Here is a 22,519-nt window from a genome sequence, read left to right as displayed (position 1 = left end):
CAGTCTGGAACAACAACAAACGCTGCTGCCTCTTCTTTAAGATGCTGACTAAGAATATTAAAAAGAAGAATTTAAAACAAAGGGCCTTCTGCAATTGTGCACTGTTTTTTTTAAAAATTGAATTTGTGGCTGCGATCTGCGTGTGTTGAGCTCCTGATTTACAAAGGAGGACAGCTCATACTGTAGGCCCAGTACTGCAGTGTGATATCTGGGAGTGTGCCAGGTTTAGAAAATACATGATGATGTGATGATTTGTTTCTTTACTACACATTTTTATTGCAGTTCACTGCAGAGGAAAAGTTTGGTTTTATATACACGTATAATATCACTATTGTATTATAAGGACTTGTTATATAACTGATCCAATAGGAGACTGGTGACCTTTACGGGAGATGAAAAATAGAATAAGGCAATGAAAACACACAAATCATTGCCCACAAGAAAGAGAAGTAGGGCGCAGGGCTGCAGGTGGAGGTGGAGCTGGAGCTGGTGTTGATGGGGGTGGTGTTTCAGGAGAATACTCAAGTAAAAACAATTTATTGTAAAAATTCAAATTTAAAGGAGACCTATTATGCTTTTAGTTTTTTTCGCTTTCCTTCAGTGTAGGTTATTGTGCATGTAAAAGATCGTGAAAGTTAAAAAGGTCAAAGTCCGCACCAAGAGGAGCTCCTCTCTCCCACAGAAAACACTGCTCCTGAAACACCTCGCCAGTAGTCCCGCCTTTAATTCCGTGACTTGACATTGCACTACGTCACCATGTTGCACATGTGCATAATTTGTGCCAAGTGACTAGTTTGGGCACATAGTGATTATTTGAGCAAAGCTGCCATTGTTGTTAGCTGTGCCAGATTAGGTGTGTATGAGCTGACCAATCAGAGAAGACTGGGCATCCTGGAAGAGGGGGCCTTAAAGAGACAGAACCTAAAGCAGAGCGTTTCAGACAGAGGTGGAAGACAGTGCTGCACTGGACAGAATGAGAAACCTTATGTGTTTATTTGAGCATAAAGCATGTAAACCTAGTCTAGTGGTAATCCAATATGAAATTATGCAATAAGTTCATTATAACATTCCCTTTTCCATTTTTCTGAGAATCTGATTTAGTTAAACTCATTTGTTTGTTGGATACAGTTGGATATTTTTGTTGTTTGACTCTTCGATGTCATTGAGATTTCTGTAGAATGACGGTACACATTTCACATTTCTTCCAACATTTAAATCCATTTTGAGCTTTGTTTACGCCTGCTTTACAGGAGTGGAGATTTTTCCTTAGAAAAACAGGCCATCACAAATTGTATGACCTTAGTAAATCCAGCGGAATATATAATCAACTTTTGTTGACATACCTCCGTGTGTTTGTTCTGCAATCCTCCCTTGTGTGTAGGCAATAAGATGAGAGACACTCACTGCATGCTGTGATGTCTCCCTGGTGTGTCTGCTTGATACATAACACTGCATGTTGGGGAGAATGCATCACATCTGTGCCGGGGGAAAACAAAAAAAGCCACAAAAGTCTCAGAAATCTGATTGGATGACCCTTCTGGAAACCCCAAATGACACAAGCCGCTGTACTTAACATATTAATGAGCCTGGACAAAGAGATGGATCTTCTGTTAGTGCTGGGATTTTTTTCATTTACAGCAATTTAATAGAGTGGTTTCAATTTATTTTCAATGGAGGCACATTTATGTCTTGCTTTCGGGCTCTGACTCAAATTTAACAGCTGACTATTCATCATTATATTCGAGCTTTTTCAATGTTAGAAAAAAAAAAAAAACGGATACGAGTAGCTGTCTTCGGCGTCACAAGTTTGACAACAGAAGTGTAATATCACGGGTCTAAATCCGGGCAAGCCAGGCTAACATGCCCATTTCTGTCAGTCTTCTTTCTCCAGTCTACTAACACGACATGACAGTGAAATGAAAATCTAGGACTTGCTGTTGGATTTATATAACGTTTTCCTGGTTGTTTTCCTAGAGTGAGGGTGGAGACGCACGGTGGGACCGACAGTTAAAAGATTTCGCAGTGAAGGAGACAAAGCGGAGAGGCAACTGGGAGGCACGAGGACGGGCTGGGGGGGTGATGGATAAAAATGTAATGAGGTTCTGAATTTTTATTATGACAAAATTGGCTGTGTAGAAAGTAATTACACCAATAGAACAAAGTAATATCGCAAAGTGGTTCCAGCAAATTTGACCAGGGCTGTGACTCCGGGGGGCGAGGAGACGTGGCGGAAAGCGACAGGAGAGGCATGAAGCGTCAGAAGAGTGAGCAAGAATATTTTCACATCTTTACTCTGTGAATTGAGGACTTATTTCAATCAGAACATAAATGATTTGTGGATCAACAAACCAGGAGTGTTGTTAAATTTGTATTTGTTAATGTCGGCTCGTTTTAGTCCAGTTAAAGAGAGAGAATTGTATCCAGAACGTGTATGGTTGTAATTTTCTGTTAAACAGAATAAACAGAAAGGATACTTGGTGTTTTTGTGAGTTCATTTTGTTTACATATTAGACTAAGTAGCAAACTCGCCACTTTGACAACTCTTAGATTAAACTCAATGTGGTATTAAGAGACGGGACAGGCTGGGGCTAGCTGGTTAACATGCTGACTTCAATAGACATCGCTGCTACAAATACATGTTTGACACAATGTCACCACTGTTATGTCTTCTAAAAATCTGGCCCACATCTTTCAAAAATGCTTTTATAAAATATAAAAGTGCAGAGTTAAACTTACACTATGGTTCCTTTTGCTTAACAATGGCCGCTGTGCTCACACAATGCTAAAACTTGGTTTAACGGTATTAGTCAGCAGAGTGACTCAGTAGTTATACAACAATATCTATCTTTGGTTAGCTAACTTGTCATACCAGACCAAAAAAAGGCAGTGCGACACGCTGAAAAACACAAACTAACTTAACGATTGTGTTAGCAAACAGTTTTAAGCTAATTTATTGGTTTCCAAGCTACGCTCCACTTTGTTCAGCAGCTAGTTGCTAACGTTGCCTGTCTGTGTTGGGTAGCATCAAGCGGTTTGTCAGAGCTGCAAACTGCAAACTGCTGAAAACAAAAAATGGACATAGGACAATCTGTGAAGTTCATATGGGGAATGTGTTAGCAAGGAGTTTTTCGCTAATGTATCCAGCAGACAAAGAGCAATATTAGCATTCTTTTGAAATTGTATTTCTGTCTACCTGATGAATGTAAATCACATTCTTATGCTCCTTTTAGCTCTGTTTTGGTCCCCGCCAACCCCTGAAGGAACCACCTGGCTCTTTAGCTGCCATACACTGCACTTTGTTCAGCAGCTAGTTGTCTGCTCCTGTCTGCTCTGTGCTGGGTAGCATACAACAATTTATCGCAGCTAAAAACAGCGTGGAGAAAGTGAACCCAAAAGTAAATTTTGGGGAAAAACAATGTGCTGAGACGTGTTTTAAATCTGTGTAGAGCAGAAGGGGATTTGCAGCCGGGTGATAATTCTCTTTGGATTTGTCACCGCGAGCGTACAGGCGGTCCTATGATCCAATTTTAATTGGAAAATATAAATTAGTTTTAAGGTTGACAAAGAGCAGGAGATTGTACCTCGTTAGGGACTTAAAAGTGATTGATTTATAAAGCAGCACGAAATTCTCGTCCACTCCACTGAAGTATACTTACCCAAAAGGCATCGAGAGACGTGGCATGTTAAAACGCGAACAGAGCTGGATCGCTGCACCAAAAAGCCCTGCCAAGAATCTCGGGTGAAGGAGGTGAATCGTCCTCTCCGAGGGAGAAGGATAATGGCGTGCTGCAGTAACTTTGTATAACCATTTTATGACAGCCAGTCTCGTCAGTATGCCCTTCACACAGCTAATGCAGCATGACGCGGGCTGGGGATTGAATATAATGGAGCCACAGAGTTATGCTTTACAGAGGAAAAAAAGGGTCACTCGCCCAGGTGTAGAACTGTCTCGCGCACAACAAAAAAAAAGTCACAGAAATAGCGGACTAGCCTTCAGGGATTACACTGCACCACAATACTCTTTTCAATAACGTCGTTGGCACACTTAAGTGTCTTTATCAAAAGGTAAGACTGAGAGCCTGCTGGAGATGGCATGCCAGAAGAGAGGAAAGAAGATCAGGCAGAACATGATGAAATTACTTGTCTCTCGTGGCCTGTTTTGCTAATTTGCTCCGGCCCGATGGCTCTCATCATGTCTAATGGCTCGCAGGTTGTTTATGGCTCTCTATGATTTATAGTGTAGAAGGAGGCGGGGTGAGCAATTGAGGAAATATAAGTTGAATGTAGGAAGAAAGGGACATCTTGATGTTCACAGCCTGCGCAGTGCTCTGTACCTTTAGCTTTTACGGCTGCCGATGTGTGAACACGAGCGTGTTTGACTTTTTCCTGTTTTTTCCCTTCAAATGCAAATGAGATGAAGGTCAAAGCAAATGAAATCTGGGTAATAATAATAAAGTTCAACAAGTGGACCCCTCCAGTCTACACACCCCTCTTATTATTCTGCCCTTTTCATGTGTCTTCCTTGTAAACCTGACATCCTCAGGTACGTGATCCTGCGAGGTATTACATGGCATTTCTGCAAGCGAAGGAATTTGCATATTTTTCAAAGGAGACCTATGAATAATGTTTTAGCAGATTATCCCGCTGGAACTTGTTTGCGGAACAACATGAAATTATCCGTCTGTCTTGCCGACAAGCAGCTTTGAGACGAAGGGGGAGGGGGATTTATTTATTTATTATTTTTATTTTTTTGGGCGCAATTTGATACGCTGACAACGTCATTTCTGCCCATGTGCCTTCACTTATGGCCGTGATGTGGCGAGTTACGGTGTGTGTATTATGGTTCCTCGCGCCTGTTGTTGTTAGTGCTCGTGTGCAAATGTTCGCCATAGCAGGAATCCTTTGTAAAAACAGGAGAAAGCAGAAAAATGAGAAATAAATAAACAAATAGGGCTTCTGCTAACTAGCTTGGTGTTATTCACAAGTTGGCATAGAAACCGATGAGACAGACACACACGCGCGCACGCACACCTGGACATCTCAGCATGGCCATCTGTCACCGGACTGGATGTGCCAGCACTTCTCTCCTGTCCTCTGTAAACACAGTCGCCTTCTCGCCTTCACCGTCTGAACCCCACTGGCCATATCGTCCGTCCATATCGTCGAGATACAGCTACCTTTTGTGCAGGACCTGACTCAGTTAAGGCGAGAGCTGAGAGATTTGTGTACAGGTCAGCATAATCTGTAGCATACGGTGAAATAAAAAGTGCCATATCGGTGTATCATGTTTTGTTGACTCAGACCAATAATTCTTCTCTTTTACTTTAAAAGTTGCTCTTTTTTGGTCTTACCATCTAAAATAGGTACGATCAGACAGAAAGCACACTCGCTCAACCCCCAACCGGCTTAAGATAACACTTTTGTTTTTCTTTACCCAGGATCACTGAGTAACTCAGTCAACAGAATAAATGTTGGCAATGTTATTTTCTGCAAATCACGGATACGCTGAGACTTCACATTTCTTTGTGTCGCAACTTTACGTTTCTTTAGGTCCAGTTTTCAGTGAAATCTTGCGACAACACTGTGCGTATGTTCTGGTTAGACTTAGCCACAAAAGTCACTTGGTTATAGTTAGAAAAAAATATTCAGTTTTGGCTCAAAATACCTAGTTTTGTCACCAGAAACACACCTGGAGCTGTCCTGACGTCTTGTTAAAAACACAAATATTTTGTGTGAAAATTGTCCTGACATAGACTGACAAACATCCAGTGGTGTCACGCTTACACATGTTGAAAACCAGTGGTCCTCAAAAATATCCAGAACTTCAAGTACAGGCTCGAAGTGAAGGTCCACAAGAGTTATATTTAGAATTGGCAATTGAAACATAGTTTGAACAAGAGGATGAGCACAGTGAAAGAGTGTCGCAGGCACCCGAAAAAGAATGTAACAGTGCAAGTGAATGAATGTGGGTCAGTGTAACACGGGACACTCTCTGGCCTTTAGCCCTGGCCCGCACTGTGACACAGCTAGAGCACGTGAGAAGTCGTCAGCAAACTCATTAGAGAAATAAGCGTAGCTGATTTCAACATGCAGCTCGGCATTACCAACACTGACAAAAGATGAGTCAGTATGTCCCTACGATGCGCTGATATTCAGATGGCAGTGAGTTGAAATACATGAGTCACATTGGAATCACTAGTGGGATGAGAAGAGGTGACAGTGGGTCCACAGCCAACAACATGCCAGATTCCAGTCAGAAGTGACGGCTCAGGCAGGATTCATTCAGTGTGAGGAGGCTCTGACCTCACTCACCTGGCTTGCGTTTTGCAAACTGACGGTTTGGTGGGATCGGATTTACAGGTGTTATTATCTCTGTGTTGAATGACACACATCAAGCCCAGTGCTCAGCTGTGCTTTTGTTGATGTCTCAGCCACACGTAAGAAAGATACAATCAATGAAACGCGTAACTTTGAAAATGAGGTGTTTTCACAAAAACAGTCAACAGACACACAATGTTTAATAGTTAATATTATGCAATAAATTCCCTTTGAAAAGAAAAATAGTGCAGTGTGAAAACATTGAGTTTTCATTTACTGATCACTTTTGAGTGACAGTCCTCTTCGGACTAGTGGAAGTTTATCTTTGTTCAGATGTATTTTATGCAAATTTGCACCATTTAATCTGGCATCGTTTGCATAGCAAAGCATCAAAAAACTTGCTGTACAAAAAATTATCGTACTGTTCATGCAAGTAATGTCCTCTTGTAATTTCCTTTGATAATCTATTTGATTAACATTTTTAGCATTTATTTTTGCCTAAAATGTATGATTTTTATGTTTTTGTTTTTTTTTTAAATTTTTTTTACTAATTACAGCTACTCAAATTGTAATAGATTCTGTAATGAAGTCAAGCAGAATGAAGCTTAAGCATGCATTACACCATGTAATCTACTTAGTTCCCTTTGAAATCATAATTGATACAGTTTTAATGAATATCTAAACCTTTCATCTGCATTTTTGTCACCAATGCACTCTCTGATCACGGGCCAATGAAAACGCTGATATACGGACAGAAAACAGAGAAAACTCTGCAGCAGGAGCAGGTTTGGAGAGGTGACCGCTGAGCAGAGCAACAACAGAGCAGGAGTTTGGAGTAATAAAGACTGAAGATGTGGTGAAACAGAAACCCCCTGTGATCGAATGCTGCTATTGTTAAACATCACCAGTAAAAAGTGGCTAATACTCGGGAGTAGCATTTGAGAAGAATAAATGGTACTTTTACAGAAGTATGTGGTGTATATAATACCACTATGATACTTTCTTTCGGTAAAAAAACAAGAACCTGTTTCAGATTTCTGTTCTGTCAATGTTTGCAAACTGAATTTGATGAAGCCTTTGCCTAATTCACATACTTAAACAAACAAACGCAATACCAAACATATGTCCTGATATAAGTAATCAGAAGTGAAAGTTTCACGGTAATATTTATTCAGTTAAACATTTCAGACGGTTATTTTCTGAAGTCTCCTTTTAATATTCAAAGTCCCAGCAGGTTATAGGATATGGCTCTTGTACTGTGTTGAACAGCACCGTCTGTGATTTCTACAGACCTGTCCTCCATGTGGAAGCTACACAGATCCCTCTGCAGTAGCACAGTGACACCTGGTGGTGGGGAGAAGTATTACAAGCGGCCGGCTTTAAACAGACGGGAACAACTCATAACACTACTGTTGCTTCAGTGTTATCCAAACATCATTATGCAGATTGCAGTTTTCCGGCTAACATACAAGAAGATGATCAGACATGAGTGCCTGAAGCGTATTTGACTTATTGATTCCCATGGGATCAATAAAGCAACATATTATTCGTTTTCTTCTCCTACAGAGCATCTTGTTTTTTTTCTTGTTTTTTTTTTTTCTGCATTTTCACTCTGACCGCAGGGAGCCGAGTAGCTGTAACTCTACTACTCTAATAGCACGTCTCCGTGACTAATGTTTACACTAACTGCCTGACTAAGATATCCTAAATCTTCCAGCTCCGGCAACTTTACATTGCCTTTCTTCTCTCTGGCAGCCTCTCCAGCACCTCATCCCTCTCTCCCGTGATATTTAAACCCCAGCACAGTGCCAGCTGGTTGGCTGGGCTGGCGGCAGCGATCGGCACATTAGCTTCTGAATGACACAAATGCATCTGATTTTCAGAAATCTGCATTTAAAGCCCTTTTCTTTGAAGTCCCACATTTTTTTTTTTTTTATATTCCAGTGTTGCTCGGTTATCAGTGACTAAGGATACCATATATATAAAAGCCCAAAATTGCCCGCAGCCAATTCAAGGAGGAGAGCGAAAGGAGGCCAGAGACAAAAGATGATGTTAGAGGGATAAAAGGATGAGGGGGTGAGGGAGGAGAGGAGGTGGTAAGTGGTGGTGGTGATGCTGGGGGGTGGGTGAGGGGGGGTGCATGATGAGTTAGCATGAGAGAGAGAGAGAGAGAGAGGGAGAGAGAGAGAGAAGAAAAGAGATGGTTTTAGAGAATTGATGCCGCTGCGTTTGTATTAAAACCCGTTACAGACGTCACAGATGAGCGAGTGATGCTCGGGGATCAGCCACAAAACAAATCGCATCAGGGAATTGGCTCCCTGGATCGCTGAGAAACTGAATCGACGGTCGGGGTGTCGGTGGTGGTGGTGGAGGGGGGGGAAGCATTCACTGCGCTGGATATACAACTAACGAGTCTCTCTTTCCCCCTTCTCATTCTCCTCCTTCTCCTCCTCTTCCTCAACTTTTTCTACTCTGTCGCTCTCTCGCGCTCCAACATGTTCTTCTTCCAGCTCGTCATCATGTCCGGCACGGTGTTGTTGGCCTACTACATGGAGTGCACGGACCTGTTCAGCGTGCACGTGCAGGGCTTCTTCTGCAACGACGCCGAGCTGATGAAGCCGTACCCCGGCACAGACGAGTCCAGCTTCGTCCCCCCGCTCATCCTGTACTGCGTGGTGGCTGCTGCTCCCACAGCTATCGTGAGTAACAAAAAAAAAAAAAAAAAGAAAGAAAGAAAAAAAGAAAGCTGTTTTATTTGGTATTTCACGGCAGGGTTTAAAACCGGCGGCTTCTTAGGATTTGATGGCACACACCGGAGAGTGCAGATGGGACATGGATGTGTTTGGGTTCTGTCTCAACCTTTTCTTCTTTCCTGTTTGTTTGTTTGTTTTTTTTAGAAACCCTAAACCCTAGAACCAACAAACCTTCAGTGCTGAATCGTATATAACACTGAAGTTTCACTCCATAAATAGGCCATTTTTGCAGAGGAGACATTCAGCCGTCCGTCTTATCCTTGCTAAATTTCACTTCCTTTGCCGAAATATGGGAGGAGATTTCTCGGTTAACTGTCTGCCAGTGGAGCATTTTCCTGTTTCCATGGGTCAGCTGATAAGCTTGGTGCCGATTTTCACAGACTGAACTTTTTAGCTCCGCAGTTTGAACTTGGTGCGGTATCTCCTGGATTTGCTGTTTGCTGTTTGGCGCCACAGAACGTCCTGCTAGATGCACCGGCGCCGTGTAAAAGTCATGCCGCATAAGGAGCAGTGCATCTGGGCTGTGTATAGTGAAAAAAATCTATTTTAGACTTTACTGTGATTTGTTATCTGTCTAGCTATCTGTATATGTGTTGTTTAACCATCCAACCACCATTCAAACAGACGTGCGGGATGAAAGGGACTCGGGAGGTCAAGCTGCATTTGAGTGCTGCAGATATTAACTAGCATACGTCATCTCCTTTCACAGTTGCCGTTCAACAGGAACTAGTGATGGCTCGGTCGCGAATGAATCAGTTCGAAGGAATGACTCTTTAACGCAACAACCTGAACTGATTCCCCGTTTCACTTCTCTCTCGTTCGTTTGTTTGTTTGTTTGTTTGTTTGTTTGTTCGTTCGTTCGTTCATTCTCACAGACCCATCGCTATGTTGTTCACTGTTAAGTTATCAGAATGGTGAGGAGGACTGAGAGCCAGCCAGTCGTATGCTGAGTCTAGGACACTGTCGTCAAACTTTAGCCAATGAGAAACAGGAAAGTATAGCCACCATAAAAAACCCCCATTTCATTTCATTTGTAGTTCTCGTTCATTCACTGATTCCTCTCCTGGCGTTCTCGTTCTGTCAGTCACTCGTTCTTGGCTCGCAGGCTTCAGCCGCTACCTGTCATGTTGTCTAAAAGTACACATAATCATGAAGTTACAGCTATGTATTTGCCTGGAACTACAGTGTTATGATCGTTTGAGAACGAGGAGCCTAGAACTGTGCGTTACGTGATTCACCACTCAACGACGTTGTACTGGAAGCGCGACGAACTACATGAACGAGTCATCCTGCCGAACTGACCGACGGGAACTGAATCTCGACATCGAATGATAAGATCCACCACTAACAGGAACTTTGCAGATTTTCGACGTTGGTTGTTAAATGCAACTGAACAACGGTAAATTTCTCTCTTCTGCTGTTTTTGCAGTTAACCTCCCAGTTAACTGCACACACACCATCTGGTGGATTCAAGGGCTGTTGTATATGTCAGTGTTTCGTGTGCCCACATTCACGGACACACTGTGCACAGTCACCACTCTTTCTCTCTCGTACCGAGTGATGGCCGCCTCACCGAATTCCGATAAAAACCGTCTAAACTAGACAGCGCTGATAAACTACAAACCAATATTCCGTTGCTGCGCTGCCTTTTTCTTGCCTAAATTTGTTTTGTTGTCTTATTAAACTGTCGCGTGCCGTATGGCTGCACGAACAGATTGTGTACTGGAAGTGGAGCCATATTGTCGCTGCACTGTGGACAAAAACTCCGATCGCGCTGTAAAACTCGGCAAACGCCGATCAAACGTGAATCGCGGTGTTTTCCGACTCGCAATCTCAAAGCATCCCATCTGCTCGGAAACACATGGACGCCTGCCGCAGACGGGTGTTTCAAAGGCAAGTCTGTGAACTTCACAAGCGACTGCAGCAGCTGATTCAACAGTTAGAAGCACTTTAAAAAAAAAAAAAGAAAAGACAGGAGGTGTAGGCTCGGAACACATACTCTAGAAGACTTCTGTTGAGCACGGATCAACTGAGTGAAAGGGGAAATGACAACTACAAAGAACACTATAAAGTAAAAAATGATGAAGAGATTGTTCACCATGTGCGCTGCCATACTGCTGTGATGTCATCTGGGTTATTGTCGGTTGGCGGATCTTGCTTCCGACTCGGAATTCCGACTCGGATGACTGTTACTTTGCACTTTTCCGTGCTGGGAGTGCAATGGAGCGCAGCATTAGTCACCGGGAGTCAGCGGTTCTGTGTGGTGCGGTGCTTTCTGTTTCTATAGTTTGAGCAAAATGGAATACCACAGCACTTCTTCTCTTCTTTCTCTGATCATGTAGCAACAATTCCAAACATCATGTGTGTGTGCTTGTACTGCATGACAGCTCAGTTTTACACAAGGGCCATCATACCAGCAGTACTTTTTAAAATGATAAAAAGCATCCCAAATAGATATAACGCACAAATACGTGTGCAAGTTTTGAGTTTTTTAAAGACCAGACAAAATATACTCAAATCCACCAAGTGTGCATACTAAATACCAGTTTTGGGACAAAATGGATGGAGCTTTGGATACTCTGGTGCCAAATATCAACATTTTTATTAAAACATGCAACACACTGATATGATGGCACACATGAACATGGACAGGTTGCAGTCAGTGTCTGTGATAAAGAGGCACTGAGGTAAGACTCTGTGCACCTCTTGTACGTTGCTCCATCTCAGTTAGTATCTACGTCTGTGAAACAGACTCCACAATGCACTGAATAAATACATCATTCCTGCATTTTACCCTTCGAGGGGTGTTTTGTATTCTTTAGTTAGTCCAGGGTTTTTCAATCCGCTCCTTGGGGCGATCTGCCACGCAAGTTTTAGATGTTTCCCCGCCCCGACCCACGCGATTCAAATGATCAGCTCATCGTCAAACTCTGCCGAGGCCTGATAACGACGCATTCATTTGAATCAGGTGTGTTGGAGGGAAACCTCTAAAAACATGCAGGAAAAAAAACACCATGTGGTGTCGCAAGTTACCCTGGACACCATTCTTACACAGTGCAACACACAAATGAAGTGAAGGGGCTGTTCAGAGTTGGCCAAGAAAATATGCTGTTGTCTGTAAACATGTAACTGTCCGTGACATTCCTAAGTACTTTGATTGGCGTCTAATTTTGCAATTTTTGTGTGTAGCTGCTTCCAAAACAATATACTACATAGCTGAATACGTAGCATGTTGCAGTTTTTACAATAGCGGGGAACTTGCTTCAACAGACCTTCTTCATCACACTCTGTTCATTTTGACATGTGGCTTCAGAAAAGGCACAGATGTAATTAATTCATACCGTTAACGATGGCTCAGTCATTTAAGTGCATCAGCCAGTCATGTCAGTGAGCCAACTCACACCGCGTTTATCCCTAGTGAATGTTACTGACTACACCTGCTGTGTACCTGCTACAACGTTATAGAATAACTTAAATGAAAAGGGTCTACAAGAGCTTTTTGTACCCCAAAAAGATCAGACTTATTCATTTATAAAGCTGAGTGGCAGTTGCACATGAATGTAGGGCAAAGGCCGCGTCGCTGATTCGAACGCTTCACACGGGAGTCGCCACATCCCGCCAGCAGATGTCAGTGTTGCTCCACGCTTGTTCACGCCAACCACTGCACACTCCACCAGGCACCATATGTCTCAGGCCCCCTCTGGGTCACTTCATTATTAAACCCATGTCAGATATACTCTGAACGCCTCCTGCAGACTTGTTTGCATGTGTCTGTTTAATTTCATAATTCTTTTTTTTTTTCACGTTCAAAACGGACCATATGTGAAGGACCACAGATACAATCTGCTTCACGGTCGGAGGCTTCGGTGTGTTTTAATTATGGAGCGCATGAATCTGAATGTGGCCTCCAGTCGCGCATCAGATCAGTGCAGACATAATGATAGTTGTTAAGGGATTTTCAGGAAAATATATGACATAGTAACAGATAACTAAACATACTGTATTGTGAAGCTTCACGCTTTAAATGCAGTTTGATGACTAATAACTACTGCTTACTTAAGATTGCTCTCATTGTGATAAACACCATAATAAGCTCACATCCAACACTGCCAGATGTGGGAGTGTTTCACAAAAATAAACAATGGCATACAATTATTTGCATTTTGAGTACAAACATGTAGCACATGGTAAGATAATATTACCTTGTATGGAAGCTGGATTATCTTACTTCAAACTGTGCACCTACTTCCAGCTGTGGGTTTGGTTTACGTGTGATGAGCAGTGGGAGAAGCGAGGGTTCATTTGAAAACAACAATGGCAGCTTCTTAAAGAGGCAAAGCTGCTCTAGCATCTGTCATATCAGCCCTGTAGAGTATATTTGATTAAGCGTTGGATCTTTTCTCGATGGAGCAGATGTTTTTGCTCTTCTCCCGACTGGCCTTGGTGAAAGTTTGATTAACCAGCTCCGCTCCGCTGGTGGGAGCATTCCCCCACTGTTCATCTTGGTTCATCTTGATTGGTTAAAGTTTGGACGTGACAGACAGACGGTTCATCCAATCATCCACCAAGTATTTTTCAAGTGCCTGCCCTTTTCCAAACAGTTTCCAAGAACAACTTCATTGTGATGTTGTGTAACAAACCATCTGGCACGTCTGGTTAGTGTCAATCAGGCATTTTGCACAAAACAGTAATACAATTTTTGGTGATCTGTGTGAGCCAACCAGAACTACACAGCTAAATCTGTCTCTTCCAATCACCCATTGTTTCCAAATTTCTCCTAATTACTCATGCTGTGTGTTCTTACAGTGTAAGATATGGCCAGAGTTTTAGTTTTATAAAAAAAATGAGCTAACATTATCAAGTATTACTCTGTTTTACCAAGCTTAATTGCCTTGTTAACTCCTCGTGAAACACACATTTCATTCAAACTCCACTCAAACTAAATGAAACGCACCAATAGAGCCCTCGGTTTGGTCAAAATAAATCCTCACTCCAGAGAATAAGATGTGAAAATATTCACAGTGTGCGCAGACTCTCGTCAGCTAATAGGGTCACTTAGCTCCAAAGCTAACTGAGAAAGCTAACTTGCAAGTCCGGTATAGTGAGCAGCAGTGACATTTTACGTTTACGTTTTAGGGCATTTATCAGACACTTTTGTATGAAGCGACTTACAGTAATTCATACATTCATACACTGATGGTGGTGGCTGCCATGCAAGGTGTCAAGGAGCACATCAGGAGCAGATTGGGGTTCAGTATCCTGCCCAAGGACACTTCGACATGCAAACCAGGGGATTCGAACCCGCAACCTTCTGATAACAAGATGCTGGCTCTACCCCTGATCGACAGCTGCCTGCAGTGAGCAGTTATGCTGCCTCCTATTTTTTTGGGGCTACCTTTAAATGTTGGTAATTTCTTACAAATTACACATTTAGATAATCTAAGTGGTATATTAAAAGTGCAATATGTAAGAACTTTACCAGCTAACACTGACCCTTCCTGTTGAGCACACGTCTGTACATAATGATATCAGAGTTCGACAGTATAGCGCAGGCCTCTGGCGGTGGACTGATAGTCATACATGAAATATCAGTATTTCACAATGACAGGATCACCCGACATACACTTTTTACAAAAGTTAAACGTTGTAAAGATGTCAATCTCAGAGATTGACAGGTCAAGGTTATCAAATTGGCCCTGGCAGACACTTGAACTGCGCACAGGGACACCTTCCTTTTCTATCCTAGTTTCAAGAGGCACTTAATCAGGGATGTGATTGTTAAAGATGTCTGTTTCCTGGACACACGCCACCCATTTATCTGTAATGAGATATTACTGTTCTGCTCCTCCGCTTTTTTATGTTTATTGTCCGGGACATTTCATTATTTGCTCTCGGCTCCAAACACTGAGTGCATTATAAGCAGTATGTTAGGCCGGAGTTAGATCTGAATTATTGTCTCTTTTATCGTAAGAATAAAATGCTTCCTGTAGCTCATATTTTCTCCCTGTAGCTAATTGGTGTGCAGATGCATCAGCAATCTTTAGTGTTACACACCTGTACACGCACGCACACACACACACACACACACACACACACACGCACACACGCACACACGCACACATGCACACACGCACACACACACACACACGCACACACACACACACACACACACACCCTGACGCACGCAATAAGATAAATTGGTTCAAAATCTGGAAGAGTGCTCTGATTGGCCAGGAAATGTGACAGACAATATTATTTACAGCTGATTTGGTTAGAGTGCATCTGTTAGCACTTTTGACTCTTCTGCACTGCTTACTTCACAAAAAAAAACAAAAAAACAATTAAAGCTGCCAGCAGCACTGAGCCTCCTGCACTCTGGGGTGTGCGGCAGCTGATACGGCTCTGAATTTTTATGTGTTTCGGGAGCCGCACAAAGGAATTATATTTCACTTCCTGTGTTTATCATGTGGCCATTACGTATATTGTATGTCAGATATAAACCACACCGGGACATTTCTCGTGAATTATTGTCACACAAGGCTAACTTCCTGTTGCCCAGTGCTACCACATTGACTTTGACTGAATACTTCCTGTTTCATGCTTACCAATTTTTGCACATCTGGTCAAAAAAGTTGCAGTGACATGATATATGTTTATCCATACAGACTGATCGGATGTGAGTTGCTGTGTTTTGGAGATATCGTCTGTAGAGACGTCACCCTTTACTGTAACATAATGGAAACTCCACAGTAAACTCATCAGCTCCGACAGGAACTTTTCCCAGTTATCATGATTGGCAGTTTCATAGAGGAGGTATTTTCTTTCTACCTATTTTCCAAATCCACCAACCATATCATTAGCGCAAAAGAAAGCGTGCATCTACTCATGGAAGAAAAGAACATGAATGGCTTTCTCCCACTGTGCTGCAGCTAGCTTAGTTAGCTTAGCCTGGTAGCCTCTCGTCCAGGAGTAAATGCACCCTTCCCTTTGTAATTATACGGTTGGCAGTTGTAGATGGATATGTAACACGACAGATAAGAGGAAAACTATCTAGGTTTATTTGGGGGTGAACTGTCCCTTCAAAGCTTAAATCTTGTCTTCCTACCATTCATTTCTTTTACCTTACTTTTCAGTGTGATTATGTCCTTTTTTCTCTTCTGGTAGGACAATTTTATTTTTTGTGAGTGGTTTTACATAAAACCCATTAAATCCTAATGAGACGAACCGTGTCATCCTTTATCCTGCTTGTCCCTGATCTCACACCCCTCCTCAAAGAGGGCCGTGTCAGCAAGTTTAACACTGCCGTACATTTCCCATGTTTGCATTCCCTTCATTTCTTTCTCATTCGCCTACGTTTGGCCTTTGTGTTTCGCAGTCTCTTCACCCCGTCTGTACACCACCCCAAACTTTTATTAATTGTGACCTTTAATAATGCTGCGTCAGTTGCTTGAGTTGTGCTCAATGCCGTACATATATATATCCAACGCTGCACGCGTCATAAACCATAAGAGCAGCCAGTCAGAATTAATGATGACATGGCTGGGATTTTGGCCAATTAGCAAAGAGGCAGTAATTTATGCAGAATGTTCCACATGGTGGGACCAAAGGGAGGCTGTGGAGGTTAGATGGGTCGTACTCGTTGCGACGCTCCATAAACCCGTTCAGCCGTGGACAGGCGTCAGGAAGTCAGTCCTTCACCCTCGGAGACGAGATCAAGATAGTAGGGTGTTGTACATGTCAAGTGTGGATCCAACAGAAACAGGTAGGGACTAATGTTTCTTACGGAGCAGTTTCCCCGATTAGTGCCTGACTGTACAAGTTTCTCTTCAGGCAGAGAGATCACAGAAGAAGCCTCGCGCCACCAGGGCATTTTTCCATACCAATTTTGGCCCTTAATGGCTAATTTCACTTCCTTTTAATTTGTTCCTTGGTAGAAATACTGAAAAAAAATCAGCTCATTAAAAAGGCATTAAAGGACCGTTAATTAATTCCTTTTTTTTCAGTTCAGGCAGCAAAATAAACTTTAAACACAATAACTTTACGAATTCTCAAAGTGAACGTGTAAAAGCAAGCAGCAAGCAGTTGCCTATTTACACTTCCGGCAGACACTAAGCAACTTTAGCATTCATTTGAAGCTGTGTGTCTGGCCACTGAATGAGTGTAAGTCTAATTTCTTTCTCTTTTTGGCTGTTTTTTAACGCTCCTCTGGGAAATATCTGGCCCTTAAGCTGCTAAACGCGCCAGTGTTCCCAAGCTAGTGGCCAACTTTGTCAGTCAGTCATTCATTGCAGGATTGTGAGCATGAAGTGGGATGATGAGAACGTGTTTGCTGCAAACGTCAGATGGCAGTGGTGAGAGTGAACCAAACAGCATTTGCAGGCCGGTAAAAACATTATGCCGATAGTCCCCTTTTCACAAAATGTGAACCATTGTTTAATAAAAAGTGCTGAGTTTTTTGCCCCAGTGATGGGTGTCTAAGGTGTGGTGGTGTTCACTTGATAATCACTACTTACTAGGTTCTCACTCAATGCCCTGAGTCATAAGTGACCAGTCAGAAACTCAAGAGTTTTAACAACTGAATTGATTTCTGTTTATCAGGCAAAAACATCTATGTGTTGGGTGATGTGAGAGGTTGCTGTTCTTATGGAGACCTGTGATATTACTTTTTTTTTGATCATGTCTCCACATTTGATAGACTGAAAGATTCATTAAAAGAACAGAATAGATAGCCTGATGAATGCAATATTTCCAACTAGGTGTCATTCAACTTTAAAAGCTACTCCAGCTTGTGAACTTAAAGAATCAAGACCACTTTTCTGCTGCCCTGGGTCATTAACATGACATGCCTGATGGTTTACATAAAGGACTATCTGGGAAGGCTGCACTTAGAACAGTTTAGAAAAGGGCAATTACTCCAAAAAACATAGATGGCAGGTGATTAGTTGAACCATCTGTCCATCCCATTCAACGCTAAGACTTTTGTGCAGATCTTTAATTAAACATACTTCCAGTTCTGATGTAGCGGATGCTAGCAGAATCTATGCCAACCTCTTGAGGAGCCACTATCTTTGTTTTCAAACCGGCAGTCACCTCTCTCAAGATGGATTTATGAGATCTCTCTAGGGAATCAGGCTGCCTGCTTGATTATTTTCTGATCGGACATCTCTACTTTTGGCTGTATGATAAACAGCACCATGAATCATTTATGGTTTTCCGCTGGACACATTTAATGTGTGTGTTTAAAAATGTAGGTGAGGTGAACACCTACAAAAAAAGGTACTCCTAATTACTGTGTGCAGTTACCATCTGTCATTTTAATGTCACAGGCCCAGTATTTTATTGACTTTTCAAGGGTACTGCGGACCAGCGCACCCATAAATCTGTTACGCCTGTGGATGGGTCAGCCTTATTAAGACGGCAGAGGAACCAGAACTCTGTTCTTTTCATTTCGTCTCAGGCAAATTACTCTAAAGAATTAAGCACCCTGAGAAAGATTTCTGTGTCCTGTTTGTTGTTCAACCTTTTCATTTTCTGCTCAGACGCCCCGCCCGTCAGTTGAATGCCAAGTTTGTTCCTCGGTTTTCTGACGTGGCGCATTTGGAGATAGCTGTTTTCAGTCAGCTCTTTGCAGTTCTCACGAGTTTGTATTTTGGAGAGTGGAGGTTACATGTCATGAAATAAGATGATCAGTCAACGGCGTCTAACCTTTTCAGTGCTGAGGAGGACTCTAGTGAGAGGAATACTTGAAGGCAATTACTAGTTGCTTGAAAATGTGAAAGTCATTATTTTGGAGTAGTATCAGGAAATGACTCACTGATCAGCAGTGTTTCAGGGACCTGAATGGACATGATTTTGTAATCACTAGTTATATTGAAGCCCCTGTATTGGAGAATGTAAGATTTCCATTGCTTTAGCCTACTGTAAGTGTAATATACAGTAAAATCTGTTAAAGTATTAAGACGCTCAATCAAGCCCATATTCATGAGCTATGCCTTCAAACAGGCTGTCAGGACTCCCTTAAGATTGTGATGTCGCAACTATACAGTCACAGCCCCCAACCATATTTGGTGGCAGCCATTTTCCTATGACATGACGTGTAGGGTGGAGACATGGAGAATCAGACAAACTGTTATAATTTCACTGCTCTCTGATTGACCAGCGACTGAAAAGCCAGTGGATGGTGAAAATCCAGGGATGTCAGGCCATATTGAAGGAAAAACAACCTATTTGATAACCGATTAGCTTTCATGAGGCAGCAGCTGACTTTAGCTTTCAACTACTCCTCACTGTCATTACTATTTGATAGTGTAACAGGATACAATAGGAAAGGAGTAAATTCATTCTTAAATATCATTGCACATTTTGGAAACATTTAGGGTAATGTTAGCCAGGAAGAGGTTGATTTCTTACGCTAGCTAAATGGGTTATCAAATATGTTGTTGTACCTTGAAATACGGCCGGAGGTCCCTTTTTTAGATTTCTGCAGATTTGGTAAATTGGTGAAATGGTAACATTTTGTCGTATTCCCTGCGTTTATACAACTGGAACTGGAAAACAGCAGCTTAACATTATCCCAGAATTCAAGATTCCCTCCCTGAGAATCAGGTCAGAGCAAAATGGCTGCTATTTGAATATGCTATATATCATGGCTGTGGTCGGAAAAAAAAACAGCAGCAGAACTGATCTGTAAACACAGTTGTCGGTGTCTGCTCAGGCCTGTGACAGCCGACCAATCAGAGCAGGGGCGAGACAGGGGTTTAAACAAACTGTTCAGACGGAGACTGAATAGTGGTGCTGGAACAATGGAAAAGCATGAAAACATTTTTTCAAGTATGAACCTTGAAAATAAGCATAATATAGGACCTTTAAAGGTTTGCCAGAAGATGTCAATCACTGGAGATGAGGGTATATCTGCGCTGTCTTCATGGCAGAACTATATTTCGGATGTAGCATGTGTCATATGTTTAGTTTGTGGATTGCTTGCATATGCACGACTTTGATCAAGCATTACGCACATGATGCTGAAAGAGACGCATGAATAATTTTGTCTACATTGAGATCATGAATTTTTCCCATAAACAACCCAAGATTTATGGCCTTAAGTAAAATTTTGTCCGTTAAGTGTGAATTTTGATTTGTCACGACTGTACAGCCAAACACCCTACACTATACAAGCTGCCTGCCTTCTATAGACCCAGTCTATTTGAAGATAAAGGTATTTTTTCCGGTGATGTTGCCTTTGAAGGCTGACGTTTCCAAGTCATTATGCATCAGAGGATATTTTTTGTCGTGATGCATTTGACGATAGCTTGATTTGGTATTGGCATGCTTTATGTCAGCCATCATCGGGTGGAAAAAACATGTTTGAAAAAATGAATTCAGCCTCCTTCATGCCGACTAATACAGGCTGGGCTGAATCCAGGGAAGAGCTGTGAAACGTTCACACGGGCTTCATGCAACTGCTGTCAGTCCCTCTTTGTTCTTAGTTTTACGAGTTTCCCAACTTCGACAACAGAATCTGTTGCTCTCGCCGCTTGTAGACTCAAAGAACAAAATAGATTAGAGTTGCCTTCCTGGAAAAAAAACAAAAAACAAAAAACGTTGATGATAAAAAGGCATTCGTGAGGGATCGAGGAAAACAGGACTTTTGTTACCTGTCCTGGGGCTGAAAGCAAACAGCTTTTATCAACACAAAAACACACGTATATACACCAAAGTCTAAAAACCACATGTATACACACACACGCACACAGTGCCACTCATAAACACACACATATTTTTGAGCCAGACTGCGTCACCCAAGGCAGCCTGCAACGACTTTCATTTAGTGTGTCCAGCAGCAGTTTTTCCATTAGACCTGATGTAATGCCCACAATATAATGGACCTGAAGAAAGGCTGCATTAAGACACAGTGGTTTATGTACACAGGCCAGACAGGGCCAAAATGTTCCTCTGCCGCATAATGGGATGCCTAACTTTATATTTTATTTTCTTTCTTGTGCGTGTGTGTTTGATGCTTTTTCACTTTCTGTTTCCCCCTGCATCGTTCTAAATCTGCTCCTCCTCCTGTGTTTCCTGCATGCGCGTGTGCAGATTTTCATCGGCGAGGTGTCCATGTACGTGATGAAGTCGACGAGGGAAGCTCTCCTGGCCCAGGAGAAAACCATCGTGACAGGAGACTGTTGTTACCTCAACCCCCTTGTCCGTCGCATCATACGCTTCATAGGTAAGACTTTTGTTTCTCCAACTCGGGTTGGTGCACGCTGTCATGAACAAGCACGCTCACACGTCAGGGATGTGTGTGCCTGTCTTTTCACGTGTAAACTGGGGTGCAAAATTCAGGCTTTTGTTATTTTGGCCGCAGCCCTTTAAAATGTCAACTTTGGTGCAACTTTTTACTCAGCGGCTATAAGACTATCCACCGGCTAAGCACGTATGAATACTAACTGGCCTTTTGGTGTCATACAAACATTCATTTCAGTACATTACATTGGCAATTCAAACCTTGAGTAGCGCTTAAGCAAAAAGCAGGGGAAAAAAATGATTTGAACAGTAGTCAGGAGAACTTTGTTGTAAACTTCAATTTCTTAACAAGATATTAACACCTGGTCATAGTGGGAACAACTCAAATGACACAAAATTAGCGTCATTCGAACTGGCATTTCCAGTTGAGGAGGCTGTTGCAAGAATTCTGTGCTCATAACAAATTGCGACTGCCTACGTCCCCTGATGCAACAGGAAGTCAGTCGATCTCACCACACCTGACGCCGTCCACTGGCCTGGAGATATTCGGTTTCCCTTCAACACCAAGCGGTACATTCTTGTGAAATCCGATCAGTGTTTGCACGGCGCATCACCTCAGTGCAGCTTCACTGGACCAAAAGAACACAAATTAGGCATTGTTTTGATGATTTAAACCTGTTCAGTGCAGAGATTCATACTCACTGACTTTGTTTTGTTGTTGTGTTTCTTCAGTAGCTAAGTGATCACATCATTATTCGCTGCATGTGCGTAATGCACCTCAGTGATCACATCACCTTCCATAATGCAGTGAGAATAAAGTGCTTCAGTGGCTTCTAGTTCACTCTTTATTCAGATTCTGTTCAATTTAAGTTTCGTCTCCAGCTGTTACATTTAGCACGGAGCCATACATGCAGCTATAACATCTCAGTGTACCATGCATCTGCCGCATCAGGATTCCCTCTGGTCTCACAGTAAAGCGTTTAACCAGGGAGCAACACGCTGTACATCACGGCTAAGCTGACAGTTGAATGTGGGTGCTGTCAGTCACCTGTGAGGGGAGCTCCGATGCAAAAAGCCACCAGTAAACCTGATGATTCAGCAGATGAGGATTTGGTTTGTTCATGTTATAAAACACCTCCAGCTTCCTGTTTGGGAAAAAAACTGCCAAGGCACTAATTTATCCTACAAAAAGGAAAAAGGGGGGC

General features: G+C 42.3%; 1 protein-coding gene across 4 annotated transcripts in view; it reads left to right on the top strand.

The window, feature by feature from the left end:
- The window catches only part of plppr1 (phospholipid phosphatase related 1), a 62,970-nt gene that overhangs the window by 25,384 nt on the left and 15,067 nt on the right, over positions 1 to 22,519 (top strand). For all 4 annotated transcript variants that reach the window (XM_037118228.1, XM_037118227.1, XM_037118229.1 and 1 more), the window contains 2 exons: positions 8,829 to 9,017; positions 21,165 to 21,297. In XM_037118228.1, coding sequence (XP_036974123.1) covers positions 8,829 to 9,017; positions 21,165 to 21,297 — 322 coding nt within the window. The remainder of the gene's footprint in view (positions 1 to 8,828; positions 9,018 to 21,164; positions 21,298 to 22,519) is intronic.

This window comes from Acanthopagrus latus, chromosome 12, assembly GCF_904848185.1.
Source record: "Acanthopagrus latus isolate v.2019 chromosome 12, fAcaLat1.1, whole genome shotgun sequence".
Classification (NCBI taxonomy): Eukaryota; Metazoa; Chordata; class Actinopteri; order Spariformes; family Sparidae; genus Acanthopagrus; species Acanthopagrus latus.
This window is presented reverse-complemented; position numbering and strand designations above follow the sequence as displayed.